This window comes from Zingiber officinale, chromosome 3B, assembly GCF_018446385.1.
Source record: "Zingiber officinale cultivar Zhangliang chromosome 3B, Zo_v1.1, whole genome shotgun sequence".
Classification (NCBI taxonomy): Eukaryota; Viridiplantae; Streptophyta; class Magnoliopsida; order Zingiberales; family Zingiberaceae; genus Zingiber; species Zingiber officinale.
In genome coordinates this window covers 189,908-217,288 of record NC_055991.1, presented here as the reverse complement: position 1 = coordinate 217,288, position 27,381 = coordinate 189,908, and the positions used below count along the sequence as shown (strand labels likewise).

At 34.4% G+C, this 27,381-nt stretch overlaps 1 protein-coding gene across 1 annotated transcript; it reads left to right on the top strand.

Annotated features, from left to right (window-relative positions):
* The first annotated feature begins 400 nt into the window (after positions 1–400).
* LOC122055299 (putative serine/threonine-protein kinase-like protein CCR3) lies at positions 401–5,241 on the top strand. Its single transcript, XM_042616666.1, has 2 exons — positions 401–535; positions 1,215–5,241. The coding sequence occupies exon 2, from the start codon at positions 1,290–1,292 to the stop codon at positions 3,702–3,704; it is 2,415 nt and encodes an 804-aa protein (XP_042472600.1). The 5' UTR covers positions 401–535; positions 1,215–1,289; the 3' UTR covers positions 3,705–5,241.
* The last annotated feature ends 22,140 nt before the right edge of the window (positions 5,242–27,381 follow it).

The window sequence follows — 27,381 nt, the reverse complement described above, 5'->3', positions numbered from 1 at the left end:
TGCAATTGTCTGGACATCAAGTTTTTTATTTTTTATGTTGCTCTTATTGCAATTATGTGGACACCAATAATAGAAATGTTGCTCCTATTTTATTTTTGACAATGTTCTTTCACTAATTCAACTTGGGCGCCATTGGACCCCAATAGTGACTGATGATTAGCTCTTTCAGGTTGGAGTGGGGCTGGATTCCTTGGAGAACACTCTCATTCTTTTTAATATTCTCATCATCATTTTTTCAAGGTACGAATTCTTTGTTCTCTAACATGGCTTCTTTTGCTTCTTTCTCGATTATGACAGTTTGGAGAGATCTTCCAATTTGATTAAGATGCTTTTGTTCATTTATTTTCCCTTACTTTTCTTGAACTTTAAAGACCCTCAATTCCTGCAGTGATGTAAACTACTTGCCTCAGAAGAAAGGATAGGAGGAATCAATCATCAATATAAGCTTGTCGGAGAAGAATGCTTTGGGCTGCACGGCCATCATTCTTCTCATCGAATGGACGATGATGAAGAAAACGTGTCATATGGCTGACTGGTAAGGAACAATATCAAAATTATCATTTATTATATATATATATATATAAAATGTTAATTTTTCAAAAATAAACAGCATCACCCAAACCACGGTAGCTCGTGGAGTAAAGGAACACTAAAGAGCTGAATATGGTACCATCCACGTAAATTGGGGCAAAGCGTAAATTATCAAAAATTTGAAACTGAAAATGTAAAAAACTAACAAATTCTGGAGCAAATTGAAAAACCTTCTCTTTGAAATACGATCTCAATACGGCGTCGCTCATTAAAAGTTTGACCCCCGGGGTAGTGGCGGCAGATGGGTCAAAAGTTTGACTGACCGAATCAATGATTACGTGTCCACGTGTGAATTTAAGTTTCTTATTGTCGAGACACGTAGTCCGTCGACAGCTACATGTGGATTTTGTACGGTACTTTTTTTTAAACCGAGCACAAGTTTAACGTAAGACGACAAAATATTAAAAGTAAAAACAGGAAAATAATAAAAACATCGTTACCGAGCCGGTGAGTGTTTCGACTGCACTTTAATTTCCCATTAATTCTCTTCTCTCTTTTTTACTTCTACACTATTTTCCAAAAATATTCTTCATCCCTTCCTTTAATTTAAATAATGCTGGTACGCACTGCCGCATTTGTGGAACCCACCGTATAAAAAATATAACTCTTTTCCTCTTTTGCAGTTCCTTTGGCTTCTCTATGCGGGATAAAATAGGAGCCCGTCCTCCGGCTTTCACAACCACCGCCGCCGCCGCCTGATGAGAGAATTTTCAGCCTCCGCCTTGGCGGTGATCGCGACCCTGACGGCTCTCATCGGCCCCGCCAACGCCACAGGCTCCTCTTCCACCCTAGCCATAGCCCACGGTTCCGCCACCGTCTGCGGCGTCGTCGCTGGCACCTCGAACTCATTCATCCAGTGCGCCACCGCCTCCGCATCCTCCTCTTCTCCATTCCTCGTCTCCCCCAACGCCTCATTCTCCTCCATATCTGCCGGTCGGGACTCCATCTGCGGCCTCAGGGCCGGCGGAACCTCCTTCCTCTGCTGGAACTTGACTGCCTCCTCCAGCACCACCCCCCCTGCGAGGCGTGTCTACGAAGGCTCTGCCGCCCTCGAAGAGCTCTCGGTCGGCGAAGTCCATATCGCCGCTCTCGATCGCAACCGTACCTTCATTGAGTGGTGGCGATCCGATGGCCGATTCCCCTCCAACATCTCTGGATCCTACCATTCTCTCGCCTCCGGTCGTGATTTCTCCTGCGCCTTAATTTCCAACGGCCCCCTGCGCTGCTGGGGGCCGCGCGGGGGTGAAATCGAGGCGGACTTCGCCGATTCCACCATGTCGACCATCGCCGCCGGAGATTCTCACATCTGCGGAATCGACACCGTAGGCCGCCTTATTTGCGGAGGCAACAACGACGCAGGGCAGTCGACGCCTCCCTCGAGCCCGGCGTTCGAGTTCGGTGCGCTCGCTCTGGGTGAGAAGCACTCTTGCGCGGTGAGGAATTCCAACGGCACGGTCATCTGCTGGGGCGGCGCCGCCGGTGGTGAATACACACCGGCTAACGCCACCTCCTTCGTGCTAGTTGTTGCCGGAGGTAATCTAACCTGCGGCCTTGCGACGGCGAACTTTAGCGTGCTCTGTTGGGGCACCTACAGAAGCAGCCTGACGGTGACTTTACCGTTGCCGAGAATTCTTCCTGGAATTTGCACTTCCAATCAAAGCTCTTGCCTTTGCGGTCTCTTCCCGGATTCCGAGACATTGTGTTCTGGTTCGAGAGTCATATGCAATCGCTGTGATGGTAGAATCCAGCCATCAACTCCACCCCATCTTTCGTCACCACCGTCACCTCTGCCGCCGCCGCGTCCGCCCACTTCGTCGAAGAGGACGACGAACAGGAGGTGGCTGGCCTTCGCAATCGTAGGTTCGATCGGAGCATTTTCCGGCATCTGCTCCATTCTCTATTGCATTTGGTTCGGCGTTTGCCGGCAAAAGAAGGTTCACAACTCAGTTCAGCCCACCATTGCGGCACCTAGAACCAGTGCATCCTACGCTCCGCATTCCTCCGCCATCGCCGTCAGAACGAGCCCTTCCACCTCCCCTTCTGGATCACGGTCGCGAACGTTCTGGCGCCAAGGATCGCGCATCATGAGGCGACAAAGGAGCGGCCCCTCCTCGTTCAAGGAACGCCCCGAGGAGTTCAGCTTCTCTGATCTCGCCGCGGCCACGAAAAACTTCTCCTCGGAGACCAAAATCGGCGCGGGGAGCTTCGGGACAGTGTACAAAGGGAAACTGCCCGACGGCCGTCAGGTGGCAATCAAAAGAAGCGAATCGGGGCCGCGGGCAAAGAAGTTCCAGGAGAAAGAGAGCGCTTTCGAGTCGGAGCTCGCGTTCCTCTCTCGGCTCCATCACAAACACTTGGTCGGACTGGTAGGCTACTGCGAGGAGAGGGAAGAGAGGCTCTTAGTCTACGAGTACATGAAGAATGGCGCTCTGTATGATCATCTGCACCCAAAGAATGAAGACAGTTCCAGCTCCAGTTCCAGTGTCCTGAACTCATGGAAGATGAGAATGAAAGTGCTGTTGGATGCAGCGAGAGGGATCGAGTACCTTCACAATTACGCCGTGCCTCCCATCATTCACCGCGACATCAAATCTTCCAACATATTGCTCGACGCAAATTGGCTGGCTCGGGTTTCTGACTTTGGCCTATCGCTGTTGGGACCAGAGTCCGGCGACGGTCATTTCTCGATGAAGGCAGCCGGGACGGTGGGCTACATGGACCCTGAGTACTACGGAATGCACCTTTTGACTGTCAAGAGCGATGTCTACGGTCTAGGAGTGGTGATGCTCGAGGTGCTCACCGGAAAAAGAGCAATCTTTAAGGACGAGGAGAGTGGTAATCCGACGAGCATTGTCGATCATTCAGTGCCATCCATTGTGGCAGGAGAGATCAACAAGGTGCTCGATCTTAGAGTTGGCCAACCAGGACCGAATGAGGTTGAGGCCGTAGAGCTCCTGGCCTACACCGCCGTCCACTGTGTCACTCCTGAGGGCAAAAATCGACCGAGCATGACTGACATCGTTGCCAATCTGGAGAGCGCAGTGTCGCTTCTCCTCGACGGAAGTCGTGGAAGCGCTTCCAGTGCTTGCATGTCCTGTCCTTCAACAGATTGAGCTGATTTTTTTTTTTTTTTTTTCACTTTGTTTGTTTAGTCCGATTTACATTGTTTCAAAAATGAAACAGAGATCGTATTTAATCCTGTCCGAGAGTCGAGTCGACGGACGTTGGGGAGATGATGCTTATATTGATTGGATGTAAAGTGAAGATGGCGTGGGCCTCCGACGAGCTAAGCCTGCAATCATAAGTCATTAGTGCCGAGCCGGGGAGGGGTTCCCCGGCGATGACCCTCCGACGCTCAAGTCAGTCACGACGGCAAGCAAATGAAGTGGAGAAGAGAAAAGAGCAGTAACGTAACTGTAGCTACAGTGGGAGTGAATATATCTCCGTTGAAGTATGAGAATCTTTATATAGGGCTCTCGAGAGGTGTGTGCACACTTCTCAAGGCGTGCACGCTTCTCAAAGCATACTGGAAAGGATGTGTCAGAAAAGCGTGTCTGACGCCATTCTTCAACAGCCCGAGCATATCCCTGACGTGACAGTGGAAGTTTCTACTGTACGATTCTCTATCTGACCATGCTGTCAACCATGTCGTCTGCCGGCGACAATAGTCCCTAGGAAGATATTCTCAACTGCTCTTTTTATCCGTTATTGGGCCTAGCGGGAGAGCCGTTCGGCCAGTCTGTCGTCCGGGTGATATCATGGCCGGGTCGAGCGTCCGCTCGTTCAATGGTCTGCTGTCCGGCTCCGTCCTGTCGAGCGAGGGAGCCCTGCCTGCTTGGTCGGGGCTGCGTCCACCGTTTAACCGAGCGAGAAGGCCGCTCGGCCCTCGTCCTTCCATGCTTGAGCTTTTTGAGCGTCGGAAGCCCGGTATTTGGTTGAGCTGTCGAAGTGTCGGATCGGCTACTCTTCATGCCGACCGGGAAGGTGGTTCGTCCGATCGGACGAATGCCCAAAACGTTGACCACTTTAACTATGACCCTCCACGTGATGATGACCTTCTATAAGACGACCCACCCTTATCACCGGATCAGTATTCATTAAGATTCAAGAAAGAACAGTATGGTGAGCAGTAGAAGCACACCTACAAATGAACAAATTGCTGTTGATCTGGTAAGAGAGGACAAATGGAATGTTTCCATTTCTAGTTGCTGTTGGCTCTGCAAGATTATTCAGATACACTAATTCTTAATTGTCATACCAAAACCTTTTCTAGTGTCATCAGCCCTTCAGAAACAAAATTAGCGTCAGAATTGTATCACCATGAACAGAGACTAATCGATATCTCGTCTCTCAAGCCAATTGAAACTGGTAATGAATGGGACTGATGATGCCAACACTAAGCAGGAAATGATCCAGCCTTTGTTGACTTTGGCCAAGGAGGTACTTCAGATCAACTTGCCTACTCTCAATATCTAAAATGAAAAAAAGAAGACATAATCTACTTGTGTTCTTGTCAAGAATGGGAACTCAATATCATCTTCAGACCACACCATCATGTGTCCTTTGTCAAGCAGATCAAAATCATGCCCCACAGGTAGGTGAACCATCCTTTTCTTTTAGCTTGCAGCTTCTATATAGTAATATATGTTATGTCCAACCTAATAAATGTGGCTCTTTTGCCCTTTTTTTTAATCTACAGTAATATTCATTGAAGCTCAATTTCTTTGATAGCATAGTCTAGTGGATATCATGTTCTTTCAAGCGGCTCAAAAGAGTGTCTACATAGCTTTAGGGAGGTTTGTTTTATATTGAACTCATGATTGTTATTTGAGTTTGTTATCATAATTAGCATAACAGAGGACCCCCAACTAGAAGAATAATGAGGGTATTATTAGGCATGAGTTTGAGTTTATTCTCTCTTTTATATCGTCGTCGTCGGTAAGCATATAACATAAAATACTCTACTTAAAAGTCCATCCATCATTGATCACCATGTGCACTTAGAATCACTGTCACCTTATGTGGATTGTTCAAGGGTGTCAACCTAGTGAATCTAAACTCAACAAGCAGTGTGAAGGACCAATGTACATATATGTCTACGATCAGTGATCTTCCAACACATGCTCCTCTCTCTTTTTAGAGATGTAGTGGTTTGGTGAGGAGAAAATTACCTCAATGGATGACTTTTGTGACTCTCCCTCGCCGATACTTAATTTTGTATTAGCTTCCTTCGACTTAACTTTAACATAAATTTGTTTGAAATCCTTGTGAATGAAAGATTTAGATACTTCTTTGATATGGAGATAAGATATTTACATCTCTATATGTTAGATATGCTCGAGGGAGGTTAGTATGTTGAGATTAAACCATTAGATATCCTATGGATCCAAGTGTTATGTTAATATCAAGATAGGAGGGGCCATTAATTGATCTAGAAAAGTATAAAGGATTGGTGGAAAAATTAAACTATCTTACAATTACCAAATTGACATCTCATTTGTTGTTAGTATGATGAATTATTTTCTTAAGAACTTTTGTCATGACTGTTGAATAGTAGCCTTAAGAATATTTGAACATCACAAAATGCTACAAAAAGGTATTTTATTTTATGCTCAAGATCATCTTTGCATCATTAATATTTTTGATGCAAACTATATACATTCTCATAAAAAATAAATTTACTTTGCATCATGAAATACTTTTGGATACATTCATGATCAAGTTTTTTTTTTTTACGAAGTAATTTGGTTTCTTGTTAAGAATAAGAAATAAATAGTTTTAACTAAATTAAGTGCAAAGATAAAGTAGAGTTATCCATGACTTTAGCAACAGGTAGCTATACAAATCGAGTTGAATCTATTGTCCGATGTTCAGTGTTGCCTGATTTATTATTTTTTTAAACAAAGTTGGATCTAGTGCTTTATAATTATTAAAGAACAAAACACGTATAGATTGAATATTCCTTTTATCTTGTAAAAAAAATTGTTGTAAAAAAAAATTTATTTGAGAGTTGTAATGATAACTAGGGAACATATTAAATAAGAACTTAACCGAGTGCACTATCAAATGGTGGAATATGATTTTTGATGGGCTTGCTGGGCAAATTCTTATGTATCCCAACAATAACTAAATGGACAGTAGTTGCTGCCACTTGCCATATAACCGCCGACCTCTGGTTTCAAAAAACAACACTACCGGGCGGTCAGTGACAATGTGGTAGAGAATAGAATGTTCCAGGCTCTTCTACGTATTTGCTTTGCAAAATCTTCGCCTTTATTTATGTCTAGCTTTATTCATATTGATTGTATGCAAATATACTATCACACCCTGGAGGTATACTTGTCCGATGAAATCGACAGTAGCCCCTTATGACAATGGTAGAAACAACATGATACATGCATGACCATATAGATGTACAAGCATAACCACACAAGATAATAATATCCAACTAACAATAATAAAACATACAAAAACTACTCAAACACAAACCGAATAGACTGTGTATCGACACAGCTTAAACCTAACATGTACCATAATTAGAATAAAGTACCTAATAGAAGCAAAATCCACACACAAGACAATTATTACATGAACGTGTTCAGAAAACCAAAATGCAAGCAAAATATAAAACGAATTACGTGAAAAACTCTCGACGTGACGTGGGATGGGTGGACATGACCTCCAAACAACTCCATATATTCTCTATCTGCTACCTAGGGAAAGAAAGAATATAGAAGGTGGTGAGTCCAAATGACTCATTGGATAGATAGTGCATGAGCTAAGTGTAAGGAGATTCAAAGGTATACACTCTCACAGGTAATATTAGCAAAATACCAGAAAGAACATAATAAATGTACATACTAGAATTGATCTACCAAGTATAGTATAATGAACAATAATATATAGGGATCTACAACAAAGCTACTCATAATCATATAAGCAACATATAATGGCATATAACATGACAATGTCAAACATATGCAACATCCATATCTCAAACATATGCAACATATCACAAACATATGCAATAAGTATCTCCATCATATGCAACACACATCATGCATATGAATAAGTATGTGTCACTTCTATACACCACTCTAGCTATCACGACATCTATGTGACCGAGTGGGTAAGACTATCCCAACTGTATAAGACTTCAGCTACCACTACATCTGAGTGGTCTGTCGAACAGGATTCAAAGTAGCTATCTAGCTACATAATAAGGAGGTTATTGTTTGCACGCAACTCTGCTACCACCATCTTGAATGGCCGAGTGGGCACAACATGATAGTTGCACGCAACTCTAGTTATCACTACCCCTGAGTTATCGAGTGGAGAGATAATATGACTAACGAATCTCTCAACCACAGAGGGAGACTTAGTTGGCAGCATGCATATAATGCAATGATGTGCAAGATGTAACTAATCATAACTACAGATATTGTCATCATCACTATGCAGTAGTAGCATAAATACATCCGGAAGTATAAACTGTAAACAATGCATATAAAGCTTGTTAGGATGTATACTAAAAGTCTAGCTTTTGGTATAAACATTTATCTAGAAATAAAAATCACATTGGTCAAATGTCTACATTTATGATAAATGTAATTGTTCAATTAATTTATATTGTAGATAACATGGTGTGTGGTGTCACACACAGAGGATCATGTTATCAGTACCTTATAAATTATAAACAGTAGCTCACGACCAAGATGGAAAGGAACAAACCATTAGAAGGTCGTAGTGTAATTAGGTATTAGTTTATCTTAACTATATAATTACACTAGTACACTTAGAATGTATTGAGTAGGACCATTAGAGATCGTTTCTTTTATACTGACTTTATAAAGGAACAAAGACCTCAGTTATTATGGAAGTGTGTGCTCTTAATCCTAATATAATAACAAGCACATATATTTGATATTTATTTCTTTAATTTATCAATGGGTGAGATTTAGTTCGATAAATCAATAAGGCCGATAAGTTGGGAAATGATATCACTTATAGCGTCTGTTGTTGATTATAGAAGGAAACTGTGTCCTAGTGATCTAGGTTGAGAATGTCCCTAAGAGGAGCTCATAAGGATTGTCATGTTAAACCCTGCAGGTGGACTTAGTTCGACATGATAATAAGCTTGAGTGGTACTACTCTTGGACTAAGATATTAATTAAGTGAGTTGTCAGTAATTCATTTAATTAGTGGGCATTCATTATCTTAAACACAGGTAGACTAATACACTCATAATAAGAAGGAGCTCAAAAATGTAATTTGGGATTGATGCGGTAGTTCAATAATGTTCTCTAGTGGAATGAATTATTATTGATAAAATTAAGTTGTGTGTTCGGGGCGAACACGGGATGCTTAATTTTATCGGGAGACCAAAACCAATTCCTCCTCTTGGTCCCTATCGTAGCCTCTTAATTATAGAGTACTATACCCACCTATACCCACCTTCTTACCCATCCTATAGGGGTCAGCCAAGCTAGCTTGGAGACCAAGCTAGGGCCGGCCATGGCTTGGTTCATGGGTAAATTCATGTGGCTGGCCCTAGCTTGAACTCAAGCTTAGGTGGCCGGCCCTGTTAAAATAAAAAGGAATTTTAATTTTAAAATTTTTCTTATGTCGATAACACGATTTAAAAGAGAGTTTAAAAATCTTTCCTTTTATAAGATTCTACAAAAGATTAAGAGAAAGAGCTAAATCTCTTTCCTTATTTGTAGATTAAAAGGTTGATTTTAATTTTGGTAAAAACTTTCCTTTTAATCATGTTCATGATTTAAAAGAAAGTTTAAAAATTAAAAATTCTCTTTTATTAGTTTCTACAAAAGATTAAGAAAAGATTTGATATCTTTCCTTATTTGTAGATTGAAAGGAGATTTTAATTTTTAGAGATAACTTTCTTTTTTAAAATTATCCACATGTTTAAAAGAAAGATTTTAATTTATAAAATTTCCTTTTTATTAACCAATCATGAAGGGATAAAAATTATTGGAGAAATTTTTATAAATTTCTGGAAACAAATTAGGAAGTTTTAATTCTTGTTTTAATTAAAACTTTCCTTGTTTTGGGGAGAAAGTGGCCGGCCAAATAAGTTGGAGAAAGAAAATTGATTTTTAATTAATTGATTTTTCTTTTTCATGGCAAAGGAATTAAGGAAGTTTTTATTTAAATTTTCTTATTTCCCAAGGCCAATGATTATAAAAGAGGGGGTAGAGGTGCCTTCAAAAATAATATACAACAACCTCTATTCTTTTTCTCCCTCTTTTCCTTGGTGGTGTGGCCGGCCCTTCCTTCTTCTCTTCTTCTTCTCTTTGTGACCGAATCTCTTCATGCTCTTGGAGTTTTAATTGGTGGCCGGATTCTAGCTTGGAGAAGAAGGAGAGAAAGCTTGCATCCCTTGGAGCTTGGTTGGTGGAAAAAGTTCTTCATCCTTTGGAGGTTTTGTGCTTGGCCGAAACTTGAAGGAAGGAGGAGAAGGTGCTAGGTGGTTCTCGTCTCGAAAGATCGTTGCCCACACAACGTCCGAGATTAGAAGAGGAATACGGTAGAAGATCAAGAGGTCATTATTCACAAAGAAAGGTATAACTAATAATTATTTTCCGCATCATGTTAGTTTTGTTTCTTTGTAAAAATACCAAATACAAGAGGCATGCGATTCTAGTTTTTCGAATTAGTTTTCGAAGTTGTGTTCTTTTATTTTTTTCTTTTCCTTGTGATTTGATTGTTCTTAGCGGTTAACCTAGGGTTACTATGGGAAGGTTAAATATTTAATTTCCTTAAAAGGCTTTGTCTAGTCGGTGGTGGTTGCTCCCATATCCAAGAAGGTCAAGTGCCTCACCATGCAATACTGGAAGCCGATTTTGGAAATAGATATTTAATTGTCTTCGTGACCTAGGTGATTTGGATCGAACGTGTTAAGTTCCACAGGAGATCCAAGTCTAAACCTAAAAGAACAAATAAATTAAACTTAGGATCAAACATGTTAAGTTCCATAGGCGATCCAAGTTTAATTTAAAAGAACACATGGTAGCTAGGAAAGGTTCAGATCTTGTACAAAATTTTTGTACAGAGAAACCATTAGGTTTTCCGAATAGCAACCAACAAAGCTAACATGTGTCCTAAACAACATGAATAGTCAAAGATAAAATACCTATAGTACACCCCATACACGTACATGTGTACAACTACGAAATACAAATAGCCCAAGATAAGACTACACAGATATCAAGTAGATCATCTTTAAGGTAAAGCACATAAGTATCAACCTCAAACTTTATAGGACTACACAGATACGACTTAGATTTTACAAGAACTTATCAATTGGTATCAGAGCCAAGTTGTTCTATTTCGTCATTTTCATTGGCAATAAAGTTTAAGTTTTTTTGTCAATTTATTGTTTGTATGCTAGATAAAGTTTTTTCTAGTTAATACAAATTTTTTTTATCGTTGAAACATCATATAAGAAAAAAACTAGGATAGACTTGTTTTTCAAGTTTTCCGTGTTTATGTGAAGAATATGAAAAACAACAAAATCGTCATTGTGTAACCTAATTTTAGGTAAAATTATGATGGTTCAATCGATTGCTTTGGTTGAGCAATCGATTGCCAGGTCTAAAATTTTGAACAGAAATAATTGAAATTCAATCAATTAATAGCTTTAAACTCGCGACTACATCAATTTTAATCGATTAAGTTTGATTTTAGTTGATTGAGATTATTTTTTAATTAATTAATTTTTTTCATTAATATTGTTTCATATTTACTTGAAACAATATTCGGCAATAAAAAAAGGGAAAGATAGAAACAATAAAAGAAAAAAACCTTATTATTTCATATAAAAAAATTACATTATATATATATAATACATAAATAATTAAGAAATTAAATAGTATTAAATAATACTATTTAATTGTAGAATTTAAAGGAAATTTTAACTTCATAAGGGAAAGTTGTATATATATATGGTCATATAGTCGCATACAGTAGATTTTTAAATTGATTGTGATAATCAATTAGATAAAATCAATCGATTGCCATATGATATTAATCGATTGATAAGTCTAATTTGGAGTTACTAAGGCTGATTAAGTAATTTCTATTTGAATTAAGTTCTAAGAATTTTTTTGAGTCTATCCACACAACGTGCTACTAAGTTGAACTAATGTGTCGGCCCAAAGAAAGATACCTTAGCTAAGTTTAGTGCATTTTGTGTTGATAAGCGTATATCTATGCTAAAAGTAATCAAACCAAGTCATTTCTATCTGATAATTTTGAAATGAAAGATCTTGGTGAAGCATCCTTTGTTTTAGGCATACAGATCTATCGTGATTGTTCAAGAGGCATTCTTGGACTTTCACAACAGACCTATATTGAAAAGGTGCTTATAAGGTATGATATACAGAACTGTACACCTGGTGACACACTTGTGTCAAGAGGTGATAAGTTCATCTTGCAGCGGTGTCCATGGCTTAAACTTAAAATAAAGGAGATGGAGTAATTCCCATATGTGTCAGCAGTGGGAAGTCTCATGTATGCACAAGTTCATACTCGACCAGATATAACATTTATAGTGGGAATATTAAGCAGATATATTAGTAACCCAGGACCGTTATATTGGAAAGCGGTAAAGAGAGTGATGCGGTATTTGTAAAATATTTAAAGGACATATGCTCACGTATCGGAGATCAGATCACTTGGAGGTGATTGGATATTCAGACTCTGATTTTGCTGGATGCTTGGATAGCAGGAGGTCCACTTCGGGCTATATCATTATGTTTACTGGAGGGGTTATATCTTGGAAGAGTGTCAAGTAGACGCTAATAGCCACTTCTACTATGGAGACAGAATTGATAGCATTCTATGAAGCATCCAACCACGAGATTTAGCTACGAAACTTTATCACAACATTACAAATCGTTGATGACATTAATAGACCGTTGAGGATTTACTGTGATGATAAAGTCACAGAACTTTATGCAAGAACAACCGCAATTCGTCAAAGTCTATACACATCGACATCAAGTTTCTAGCAGTTAAAGAAAAAGTTTAGAGTTGTCAGATTATAGTAGAGCACATCAGCACAAATTTCATGTTGGCTGATCCACTCACCAAAGGCTTAGTGCCTAAGGTGTTTCATACGCATGTTGCGGATATGAGAGTCCTTATGGAAGAACTCATCTAGTAGGAGTCTGTATTTATTGCTCTATGTTGATTAATACAGACAAATATTTGTTTTGATTATTGTATGTGTTTAAAGTTCAAAATATTAATGGAAATTTATGTTTGTTTGACACTTTAACTATGATATCATTATTTATTGTTGCTATTTAACATTTGATGTTTGTAAATAAGATATAGATTCCTTTTGGAATCATACAGTTTGGATAATGATTTGCTATTGCAGTTTAGCATAAAGTATTTTACAAATATGATATGACCTCTTTTAAGGTCATCTTAGGACCAGTTGAAAATTGACATGTACTGATCACATTTTATGTAATTTTCACTTTACATATCTATATCTTGATTTATGTCATTAATGACATTGGTATTGTGACTACTGTTAGGACTTGCTACGATCATATATAGTAACTATGACCTCTTTAGTCTTATACTAATGAAGTTAACGGAGCAGATTGTTTGCAAGGGTATCTTGTACCCATGAAGTTTGATATCAACAAAAGTTTTACTTATATTCTACATACAACTCACATATAGCCCAAGTGAGAGATTGTTGGATATAATTATCCCTATTATGTGGGCTTATTTGTAAGTTACATATGTGAATATGATCTGAACCCTTTAAAGTGATCTAACTTAGGCTTATTTGGATTCAGTTGTTGGATTTAGACCTTGTATGTGTAGAACATTTAGTCCCGCATCTATTATCATCTATATGCTGATAATAGATGTTGAGTATATATATGGACTTATAGTCCTGCATCTATTATTATTTATGGTCTGATAATAAATATCCACTATATATAGGATTGGTTCCCAAGGACTTAGGGAATCATCTTAATATAGTTTCTTGTTCCCTATTGACAAGAAGTTTTACGACGCCATCATCCTTTAAGTCCCTTGGAAGACCTTGTCTATTATGTTTATGTATTTATTTTTCTTATGCGATGTTTAATTGATGAAACAAAGATCCATGTTCATATATTCTTGTATTTCCTATATGTGAATTCTTATACGGTTCTTAGAATCCATACGGCTTAGTTTTTATAAAAACTTTATAGTCCGCTCCTTGCAGCTTCGTCTCCCATGAGGTGCAACTAGATAAGATTGAAATTCGTCGGTGTCCCAGCTTTCCAACGGCGGCCACAACAGCGGCAAACGGTGGCTACGACAGATGGCGACACCAAAGTCTCAAACCATTGTAGCGATGCATGATTTTGCCACCAGTGGTTGCCAGTTGCTCAGAGCGATTGGTGACTGCTTGCAGTAGCTGATGGTCGACACATAAAGGGTGGTAGCCTTAGCTGTCGGTTGCTCACGTGGGTGGGTGAGGGCGATGACACAAGGAAGAAATCGGCGGCGTTGTTGAGTTGAAGGGCCGACGACTATTGCTCGTGGCAGGAAGGTGCCAACAGCGATGGCTCGTGCTCGCGGCCGGAGCGGATCAAGAAGAAGGAGGCGGCGTCAGTGGATCGAAGCTAGGGCATCGGAGAGAAGGTGGTGTGATGAATCGGGGAGAAGAAGAAGAGGAAGTTAATGATGGGAGAGGGATCGGGAGATGAGTAGGGCTTGGGAGAGAAATTAAGAAATGAAACTTAGGTTTCTCTTTTATATATTTAGATTTAATTATTTTGGTTAATTAAATAAATCAAATATTCCAGATAGACTTCCTCCCAGTCTAATAAATTTATCCCCTTATATATATATATATATATATATATATATATATATATATAATTTCATTTTAAATTCTAAAAAAATTCTTAAAAAAATCTGCAAAGTAATTTTTTAATTAATATTTATTATTTTATTATTATTTATTTATGGTATCTTGCACATATTATGAAGAAATCAATTACTTTTAGAAAGAATCTTGGTCTATTAATTCACTTTAAGTATTTTAGTACTATTTTTTTTTTCCAAATTCTTCTTTTCTTATGTTGGTTGGATTAATTGAAGGTTATCTAATATTGAACTAGTTTGTCCTTGATAAAATTATATATTTTTTTTGGAAATAGGGAACAATACACATAGCAAAGTTTCGCGGATAATCAAAATTTAATTTTACAAAATAAGGAAAAACTATTATGTATTGTGTATTTTTTTTTCTGAAAAATCCTTCGATCATATTTCTTTTTTTAGATTGAAGAATGGTGATAAACCTTCTTACTTACTTGCTATCTTTGCACCAATCAGTGGCGGATCCAGATAAATATTTAGAGAGGTGCTCAACGAAGAAATTAAAAAAATGGAGTTACTTGTATAGACACGAGTTTATTTTTGTTTAATCTGATTTTTTTGTTAGTTCAATTGCTTCTCCACTTTTATCCTATTGTTCTATTTCGGTAATGCTGACTGGTTATCTGTTTTGACAACGTTGACTGTGGTTGCACAATTCTGTTGTATTTGCACTAGCAAAAATGGAATTTAATAATACAATAATAGGTCATTTTTTCTTTAATTTGTGTTTAAAATCTGTGCTTCCATTAATTGAAATTTGATAAAGTTGTCTGACACAGTTACTCATGTTTTACGCACCTTTTCAAAGAGACATGCCTCTCAGTTTTATCTTCCCTTTTATTCGGCCAAATACTTCCATTTTATTTTTAAATTCATTAGTCTTTTTCATTTGGCCTCTCTCTTTCGCGAAAGGTATTAGCCTCTTCCTTTTCATTTTTGGTTCTGGGGTGATCTCTTCGTGTCGTTGTTCCAAGATCGTCTTTTTTCGCGCCAAGAATCGTCTTTTCTTGATTTTCTTAATCTGTATACTAATTTAATTTTTGATAGAAGTAGGAGGGTGCTTCCGCACCCCCTCGCGCCCCCCCTACATTCGTCGTTGGCACCGATGATATTCAATTTAGATCATTGATAGCACCAATTAGAGAGCATTCAATTAAAATTAAAATGATCGAGTTAACCAATTTTTTTTATCAATCAAACCAACTAAATTCTGGCATTAAAAATTGAACGAACAAATCGATCTATATAAAATCAATTAATTCGGTCGGTAACTGAATTAATCAATTTTTTAAAATAAAACATATTAAAACTTTTTAATAAAAATTTAATCAGTTTAATAAATAAATTAAAATTTTTAATTTTTAAATTTTTATTATTTATAATATACAGGTCTAACCGATTTTTAAAATTCAAAATCAAATTTGAACAGATTGAATTAAAATAACGGGTGTTTTTTAAAAATTAAACTTCCAAATAAACCAAATAGAAATTTCAATTTAGTTTGATTCGGTCGATTATTTCGATTGAACCAAAGTTTTGTTCCCCGCTAACACTAACACAATTATTGAATAAGTTATGAAAGATGACCTACCTTTTAAGTTTATTAATTTGTTCAGTTTCCAAAAATTTGCAATATTTTATAAATAGGTAAGGATTTTAATTTTACTACTATTTATCCCTAATTCAAATGTTGAGTATAGATTCATCTACGCCTTATCCATTTCATCCCACACATCATTCATCACAATTAGAATTTTTTTTTAACAAATTATGGAACTTCATTTTAACCGTAGTAGTAGGAGCATGAGTGTAAAGCTGAAGATCAAAAGATTCATTACAAGAAAATGACAAAACTTCTGTGTTTCTCATCGTAACCATTTCAATTCTAATAAATTTGATATGTGGACTCATGCTTTGAGATTAAAGTTTGCTGAAAGTAGTTCACAATTGTAAACATACTGAATGAGAATGATCTCCCCAACACAGCCAATGGACACAATAGATAGTTTTTATTTGTTCTAGGTATCACACAACAACATTTACAATTCTGCCTTTTAATTCACACTCATATAATTTTACTACAAGAATTGAAGTTGTTTGTCTCTTTGAATTAACTCATGTTTTGTATTGTGTTTGCATGCCTATTTATGACTCTGAGGAAGGTTTTAAAATAATCATCAACTACTTTTGGCAATTGTTCCATGCAGTGCTTAATATTAAATGACAATAAACATACAGTATCACTTAAAATATTGGTCATCACTCTAGTAGACTCTTTCAATTCGTTATATTGGAACAAATTTAGAACATCTTTAGCATCATAAGCTGTTCCTTTCAATTCGTAAGACCAACATTTCAAGTTGGGATGATTCTCGATCCCTCTTCCTTCAAGTATAAAGATCAAAGATTGAATCTTTATGAAAATATATTACAAAATTTTCAGATGTTTTTTCTCATCCTCGAGAACTTGTTTGGCATGGACATATGAGCGGGTTGCTTTGGATAAATTGGTAATAAGTGGAGATGAAAACATCTGCACAATCCAATCACTGTTGAGTAAAATGGAGAAAAAATAGATTGTTAAATGTGACAAGTACAAAAATGCAAAGGGAGAAGGGGAGAGAATAGGAAATATATGAGTTAAGCACAAATATTAAAAACCAAATGTGAGAAAAGGGAGAGCAGAAAAATCTGATGAGCAACAAAAGCATCACACTAGGAGAAGCATGAAGAATAAGATGATGAGCCACTATTGAGAAGCACAAAGAAATGCAAGATTTCTCGATGGCTTAGTACCTGCAAATCTCTTTCTCTTGTTTTGCTTCTCTCAAAATGCAACTTTTCTTGACCACTTGGTACTCACTTCTGTTTTTGCTTCCTAAAACTTGCAAGCAAAAGTTCGGTTCAAGTGAAATAACCTACTGAACCAGACTTATTCAGAAATTTGATTCGGTATGTTTGAAATTTCATTTTTTTTTAAAAAACCCGTTAATTATTTAAGTTAAATCAATTTGGTTTAAGTTTTGAATTTTGAAAATTGATTTAGATTTTTATTTTTTAATAAGCTGATTAATTTTTTATTAAAACATTTAATATTTTTTAAATTAATTAACTCAATTACCGATTTTATATCAGTTCAATGTAGTCAATTTTAATAGCAAAATTTGATTGTTTTGGTTATTGCAAAAAAAACTTGTTCAATTTTAAATAATTTTGGTTTGGTTAGTTAAATTTTAACTAAATGCCCAGCCTTACAAAAATCTCCCTAAAAAAATTACTTTTGCTTCTTTAATCTCGAATCAAAATTGTTTCACACTATAAAACTTCCGATCAAAATGAACATTAGTTTCCTCCATTAACACAATGTTATTTATTTATCTATTTGGTAAGTTTACATGTTAATTGTAGTATACAACACCTAACCACGCTAAACTTCATGAATAATTAGAATAAGATAGAGTGCTTAAGTTAAAATGTATTTTTTTTTGTCTCACAAAATAACATTAAATTAAGTTAATTAACTCTCTTTACTTGATTAAAGGTGTATTTAATGCCCGGATTTAGATAATTATTATTGAATGTGTATAAGTTATCTATAAAATTTTTAGATGATTTTTCCTTAAATTCTTTATGTAGTAATTTTGGTATAAGGACTAGGTCCAATATTTCTTGTAAAAGAAGAAAAGAGTGATAAAGCCCTAAGGTTCCACCTTCTATAAAACCCCTATATTAAAGCTCCATCTTCTTTCAAAATAAATCTCGCCGGCCCTAAGCCTTCATCCTCACCAAATTTTCGTCGATTCTAGTGCTCCAAGCAAAGGCAAAGAAGAGGGAGTGAAGGCATGTTCTCTACCATGTACATGCATTGGTTGGTTTTATAATTTGGTGGAATTCGGATCTTATAGTTTTGATGTTCTTTGCTGTTTTTGGGAGGATGACACCATGGTTCAGGTTCTTTCCTTATGCTCCAAATGATTTGTATAGGTGGTGGGTTTCAGATTCCATTGGGAGAAGTTTTTATTCTATTTTTAGAGTTCATTAATCATGGTATTGCACTACACTTTCATGTTTTCTATTTGGTTCAATTAGAAATTAGAGAACTTTGTATGCTCAAATTATAGTGTAGAACTTTCAAATTTCGATTTATGTAGGAGTAGTTTTTAATCACCGTTTATAGGGGTTTATTAATCATAGTGTTGCATTACATTTGCTTCATGTTTTCTATTTGGTTTCCATTGGTAATTAGAGAACTTTGTGTGCTCAAATTATAGTATAGAACTTCCAAGTCTCGGGTCTATAGTAATTTTTTAATCACTATTTTTAGGGGTTATTCATTTGGATGTTACACTATATTTTGTACCATGCTTCTAGTTGTTTTCCCTTGGAAGATAGAAGAACTTTGATAGGGGAAGATTTGATCACTGTTTTTAGGGGGATATGCATCATGATGATGCACTATAATTTATTTCATATTTTACTATTTGTTTACCCTTAGAAGTTAGAGAACTTTTCATACTTACATGGATTTATAGAACTTGTAAGTTTTGGATTTTTAAGGGTATGGTTGTATGCTTCTAGTTGTTTTCCCTTAGAAGATAGAAGACCTTTGAAAGGGGAAGATTTGATCACTGTTTTTAGGGGTTATTCATCATGATAATACACTACAATTTGCTTCATGTTTTACTATTTGTTTACTCTTAGAAGTTAGAAAACTTTTCATACTCAGATGGATTTATAGAACTTGGAAGTTTTGGATTTTGAAGGGGATGACTTCCTCACTGGTTTAAAGAGGTTTATAATCGTGTTTTCTTTCTTTACAATTATGGTTAGGCTCTTTTATTTATTTCCCATTAGGAGTTAGCAATTTTCTTGTTGTTGCAAATGTTTGAATAAGTTGTAGAATGAGATTAGGAGGAAGTTAGCTTACTCACTACATTAAGGAGTATAATTTTGTTATCTCTTTTCCATCATATTAGCCTCTTACACATGTAGACAACTAGAGGTTAGTTAATTTCATGTTGCTCTTAATTGTGTGCACGAATTTTGTATTTTGGTTACTTTAGGAACATGTATGTTTGTGTTTATATTATTTTGTTTATGCTATACATGTTCATGCTATGTTGATGCACAAGTGTATGGTTAAGCTTATGTTATGAATTTGAATGCTTACATTTAGATTTACGATTATGTCATGTTTAAATAGTGATCAAGCTATGATCCTGGCAAGCCCAGGAATTACTGATTGTAATCGGTGACCCTAGCCCGGGAGCTCACCAAATCCTACGTAGTGGAGTGTGACCGATGATCTTAGCCCGGGAGCTCACCAAATCCTATGTGGTTGAGTGCGACCGGTGACCCTAACCCGGGAACTCACCAAACCTTACAAGGTAGAGCACGACCGATGACCCTAGCCCGGGAGCTCACAAACCCTACGTGGCTTATAACATGTGGGTATGCTTGCGTGGCCCTACGTTTATGATTATGCTTATCTTCAAGTTATCTTCATGATAGGTTCATATATAATTATGTTTATGCTTATCTTTAGTATGTATGTTTATGTCATGCAAGTATATTTATGCCTATGTTTATACACATGCTTCTGATTATGTTTATTCTCATGCTTAAGCTTATTTATTTGCTTATGCTTATGTATGTTCTCATGCTTATGTCGGCATTTATGCTTATGTTCATGTCTATGATATGCAACAGTCAAGTCCTAAGTTACCTAGCATGTATTTTACTTAGTACATCATATTATAGGCGCTAATTATTGCATAACATGATTTTAAACATGCTGAGTCTGTAAACTCATCGTTTGAATTATTTCAGAAGATGAGACACATGAGACGGAAGGTGTTGACCAGTGAGAAGGTTCGGAGTGTTGGTGGCACAACCCAAGACCCTTTTTAGTTTATATTTTTACATAATCTAGTAGTTTATTTGTTTGCAAATATATATATATAACACCTGGTATTATCATTAAGAATTAAACCCAACACTGATTTAATGGATGTTTAATTATGAGTTTGATTTAACGAATGTGAATTTTATGTGTGTTATCAGTTGATAATAGAAATAAATTTAAAACTATATACAGGACATGATTCTTATAGGGTTAAATAATGATTGAGATCTCTCTTTTGTTCCTATTAGAGGAGATTAGAATACTCGTCACCTTAACCCTATGGAAGATTAAGCTCTGTTGCTTAATTTTACTATAATTATTAAAAGTGTAGTCCGGTTATTATTCGTGACAATTTCTTTTTGTAAAATATATTTTTAATGCTCTGTTGGGTATATGTATGATAGATTTAAGGTCCTGTGATCTTGTGATTGTAAGTTTTGAAATTTTGATCATTATATGTATGGATCTTGTAAACCAAATAAGTAGGAACAACTCATTTCATCTTGTTTGAACCAAGGGGTTGAATTCTTGTGTTATTATTTTCTTCGAACTCTTCCCTTCAGTTGGTTGAATGTAATTCAAGGCTATCTAATATTGAAATTAGTTTGTACTTTGTAAAATTATATTTTGTTCAGACGCAAGAAACAATACAGAAAGCAGAGTTTTAAATGTTCTAGCGGATAATTAAAATTTAATTTAAGAAAAACAATGATTAATCTATATTACCACAAGTTGATTTCTGAAAAATCCTTCCAACATACTTTTTTTTTTTGGATTAGCGATTGATAAACCTTCTAAATACTTACATCGATGATATTTAATTTAGGATAATTGGTAGCACCAACTAAGACTGAAAATTAAATCACCTAAATTGATCGAACCAAATTATTCAAAATCGAACTAACTAATTTTTTTTTTATCAACCGATCAAATTTTGCAATTAAAATCAAATAAACCGACCGATATAAATCGATTAATTCCGTCAGACTGAATTAATGGATTTTTTTTCAAAAACAATTAAAAATTTTAATAAAAAATTAATCAGTTTAATAAAAATAAATAAAAATCTTAATTTTCTTTTGTTTTTAATTATTTATTATAAAGATAAGTTTAACCAATTTAATTAAAATAACTATTTTTTAAATTATAGAACTTTGAACTGAATTTCTAAATTAATTTGATTTGGTAAATTATTTCGGTTGATCTAAAGTTTTGTATACTGTTAACACCAACACGATTATTGAATAAATTTTGAAATTTTATTTCCAACTGTCCTTAAAAGTTTATTAATTTTGTTGACTTCCAAAATTTTAAAATATTTTGAATATGATAGTATTTAATTATAATTTTACTACCATTTGCTTCTAATTCATACGCCGAGAATAAATTCGTCGGCCTTATTATCAATCACTATTAATTTTTTTTCCTAACAAATTTAGAAACTTCATTTTCACCATAATAGCAAAAACAAGAGTGTAAAGCTGAAGATAATTGATTTATTGCAAGAATATTGTGATTTTATGCTTCTCACCATAATCATTTTCAAATCAAATAAATTTGATACATGAACTCAAGCTTTGAAATCAAAGTTTGATGAAATTAATTCACAATTGTAAACATACTGCATGAGAGTGGTCTTTCCCATGCTGCAAAGCTCACAATGGACACAATGAATAATCTTTATTTGTTATAGGTATCACAAACAACATTTACAACTCTTCCTTTTCATTTTTATACCCATATAATTTTGCTACAAGAATTGAAGTTGTTTGTCATCTTTTAATGAACTCATATTTTCTATTGTATCTGTGTGCATGTATATGACTCTGAGATAGTTTTAAAAAGAATCATCAACTAGATTCTAGAACTTTTGAACGACATCATGCAATTGTTCTAGGCAGTGCTTATTAAATAACAATAAATACAAAACATCATTTATAACATTGATCATCACTCTAGTACTCTTTTAGGTCGTTATATTGGAAAAAGTTCAGTACATCATAAGCATCATAAGCTACTTCCTTTAGTTCAGACAATCAACATTAAAAATTGGGATGATTCGTGGTCACTTTTCCTTCAACTACAAAGATAAGAGATTGAATTTTTATCAAATTTTCTTCTTTACTATAGATTTATTTTCTAGAAATAAATTCTACAAGTTCATGAAGGAATCAATTACTTTTAGAAAGAATCCTCGGTTTGTTAATTCACTCAAAAAAAAGCTAGCTCTATTTCCTCCAAACTTTTTTTTTCCCTTTAGTTGGTTAAATGTAATTCAAGTTTATTTATTATTGAATTAGTTTGTCCTTTTTAAAATTATATTTTTTCGGAAACAAAGAACAATACACAAGGTAGAATTTCAAATGAATCGATAAATAGTCATAACTTAATTTAAGACAAGGAAGAACTAATATACAATTTGTTTTTAAAAAAATTCCTCTAGCATATTTCTTCTTTATTGACTTGAAAATGATCTCAGCAAATTTTAAATTTGCATTGAGTGGTAGACCTTCTGTTTTCTTTACTCTTTATAAAATTGAAGAGTGACCTCAACAAATTTTGCATTAAGTGGTAGACCTTCTGACTTTTTTATTAGGACTGAGCATTTGGTTAAAACTTAAAATTGCACTAACCGAATTAAATTATTTGAAATTGAACTAATCGGACTTTTTTAAAATTAACTGAATTCATCAAATTTTGCTATTAAAATTGAACAAATAAAACCAATATAAAATTTGATAAATTTAGTTGATAACCGAGTTATGACAAATTTGTAAGCTCATCTTGCAAATACAAAACTTCAGAGTGGAAGAAAAGAAGATGTGAAAAAAAAATTACATGACACAATATTGGTATTAATGTTTATTTAACATAAGTATTTTAAAATTCTGTCATAATAAACTTTCTCTTTCTAGGAACTTAAAGAAAATATTTATTCTGTAGAGTGTTCTCTTTTATATGATATAATTAGGCAATTCAATTGCATCTATTGTTTCTTTTTCAGCCTCCATTGGTTTTCTTTGCTGTGAGATTGACTTAGCTAATAATGGTATGTCTCCATAATACTTTCGTTAGTAGTTGTTTGGCGTTGTTTTATCACATTTGCTCAGCCATTTGTAATATAAATTATAAATGTTCATCAAAGCAATATAAACATCCCAAATGTACTCCTTCACTTTTGATAAAGTATTCGGTCAAGAAACTTCTCAATGAAATATTTTTGAGAAATATTTCAACTAATTCAAAGTGTCCTTAATAGCTATAAGGTATTTAGTTGACATAAAATTTTTTGTCTGACCATATTAACTGTATTCTTGTCAATGCTCTTTTATAGTAAAAAGGTGATTATGCTTATCCCAAACGTTCCTCATATTTCATTCTCAGATTATGTTAAAAGATGTAAATCACATGATCAACTTATACATTTAAAATTGGGATGATTTTCGATCTCTCTTCCTTCAACTATAAAGATAATCTTTATCAAATATTCTTCTTCCATATAAATTTTGCTCTAGAAATAAATTCTGTAAGATTAAGAAAGAATAAATTAATTTTAGACAGAATACTCGGTTTATTCTAGCCCTATTTCCTCCAAACTCTTTTTTCCTTTAGTTGGTTAAATGTAATTTTGCCTATTTAATTTTGACCTAGTTTGTCCTTTTTAAAATTATATTTTTTCATAAATAAGGAATAATACACAAGGTATAATTTCAATGTGATGACAAATAATCATAACTTAATTTAAGATAAGGAGGAACTAATCATTATCACCACAATTTATTTTTCAAAAAATCCCTCTAACATATTTCTTCTCTATTTAATTGAAGAATTGCCCCCAACAAATTTTGCAATTAGCTTTCACCGATGATATTCAATTTAAGTTGATTGATATAACACTAACTAATACTGAGTATTCGGTTAAAATCGAACCGACTGAATTAATTATTTAGAAGTGAACTAATCAAACTTTAATTTTGTCATTAAAATTGAACAAACTAAACTGATATAAAATCGGTAAATAAGGTCAATAAATTTGCAGGATCGTCTTGTAGATGCATAACTTCAAATAATGAATATGTGAAAAAACTGTATAACATGATATTGATATTGATGTTTATTTAACATAAGAATTTTAAAATTCTTCTTGCGTTGATCTTCCTTTTTGTAAGAACTTAAAGAAAATATTCACATATCCTGAAGATTTTATACACGTTTACATGATATTGAATCAAGTAGTACACTTGGATATATTGTTTCTTTTTCAATATCCATTGATTCTCTTGGCTGCTAGATTAACTTGATAAATATTGGTATGTCTTTCTAATACTTTTGTTAATGGTTGTTTCACCACATCTGTTCAGCCATTTGTAATATAAATTATATGTGTTTATCAAAAAATATAAACAACCCAGACCTAATCCTTCACTTTTGATAAAGTATTCGGCCAAGAAACTTCTCAAGCAGATGTCTTTGAAGAAATATCTCAACTAATTTAGAGCGTCTTTGATAGCTATAAGGTGTTTAGTTGATATAAAATTTATATCGGAATTATACTTATGATTATCATTTTTTTAGCAATGAATTAAGACAACAATTTGATTTATTGGAATTACTTATTTTATTCCATGCTATTAGGTAGTCATCTGCCCCCATTTTGTTTAACGTTATTGTGGATTTGTTTGTCCATTGTAAGGTTGCATTTGTTTTGGATTTTCCCCTTTACGATGAAAAATTCGTTAAAATTCACTTTGCTTCCCACTTCTACTGAAAACTATTTTATGCTTATTTTGCTCTAAAAAAATCAGGTCTTATAGCTTTGCATATAGTCGAACTGATTCTGATAAAACTTATACCATAATAGACAGTGTTGAATACCTTGAACAGAAATGCCTTATACTCGATTGTTGGAATAAATTTTTCAAACTAGTCAATCTCTACAATCTCAAAGTTGGAAATACAAAATATAGGTGTGTATGATTTTACACTATTTTTAGGAGTGAGTAATCAGTTAATAACCAAACTAATTGAAGTGTTTAAATCGAAACCAAACAAACTAATTTTTTTTAACATAACCGAATTAATCAAACTTTTATAAAAAACCAAAGAAACTGAACTATTGATTATCAATTTTATTGGCTTCCAAAAATATGTTTTATTTTGAAAACACAGTGACTATAATTTTACTACCATTTACCTCCCATTCAAATGCTGAGCATAGATTCATCTAGGTCTCATCCATTTTATCACACATCATTAATCACTATTAGAAAGATTTTTCCCTTTAAAAATTGTAGAGCTTCATTTTAACCGCAGTAGCATAAATAAGGGTGGAAAGCTCAAGATCAAAAGATTACAAGTAGATGACAATGATTTTATAATTCTTTTCATAACCATTTTCAAATCAAATGAATTTAGTACATGGACCCATTGTTTGTGATCAAAGTTTGATAAAATTAGTTCACAATTATAAGCATACTTCATGAGAGTGGTCTTTCCCACATGCTAATGCCCACAATGGACACAATGGATAATCTTTATTTTTCTGCACAACAATATTTGCAATTCTTCCTTTTCATTCGGACTCTCATATAATTTTTCTTGCAAGAATCGTGATGTTTGCCCCCTTTTAATCAACTAATGTTTTCTATGTGTATGTGTGAATCCTTTATTGAGTTAGAGTAATGTTCAGAATCATCAACTAGATTATTGAATGCCTTTTTGTTTTGAATTTTGAAAATCAATTAAGTTTTTTTTTTTAATTTTTATTAAATAGATTAAATTTTTATTAAAAAGTTTTAATATTATTTTTAAAAATTGACTAATTCAGTTACTGATGGAATTTATCTATTTTACTTTGATATAGTTTATTAAATTTTAATGAAATAATTCATTCGATTCAATTAATTTAAAAGTTAATTGAATTTTAAATAATTCAATTTGGTCAGTCCAATTAATCTAATTTTAATTTAATACTCAACCCCACTGAAACCTCTATCAAATAAATTATTTTCGTTTCTTGAAATTCAAGTCACAATTGTTCACGATACAGTCAAAATGAACATAAGGTTTCTCTAGAATTATGATGAGTCATGTCCAATGTCCAAATGAATGATTCATGTTGGTTGGCTTTGTTAAGATTATAAAACGCCATATAAAATGATAGATATTTAATTATAGACAGATAATTTTCTAAAGGGCACATCTTAGAAAAAGGTACTCCAAGAGTTGAGAATACCTAAAAGGTACATATCTTTCCATTTTACATGCCAAAGCTTCTTTCTTTACGTACAATAATTTTTTTCTCTTAAATTAAATTAAAATTTTCTCTCCTTTTACATGCATATATTTGATACAACGATTATTGTGGTGTTTGGAAAAAAAAACTAAGATGAATATAATCATTTTTTACTATAATAATTATTGTGATGTTATTTTTAAAATTAACACCACAATTTAATTATATTTAAAACTAAAAATAAATATCATAAATATTTTTATTGCACTACTTTCTTATGAAAGATTATCTATTAGATTATTTTCTTGTAGCAGAAAATGGTGGAGGAAACAAGAAATAAAGTTTCATTTATTTTGCCTTTTTATAAACCATCTTTTCTCTTATATATATTTTTTTATTATTTTGACAACTTTACAAAACATCAAATATTCCCGGCGGGCGCAAAGTTTGTTGGTTTCCAGTGCAAACTAAAAATCCATTCCAGACTTGGTCAAATCAGATTGAGTTAGTTCCCCTTTTGCATCTAGTCATTTTAGTTGGTTCCGCACTATAATACCTCATGTGAATTGGATGATTGATAATTAGAAAATTCTAACTCCCAGGAAGTAAGCAGATCAATATAGGCAATCCTAGTAGTAAGATATCTTCAATAATCAATTTTCAAATGATTTATTCGATCGGACACTCATATGAAATGTCGTGAGGTTATGTATCTTTAAGTTCGGCC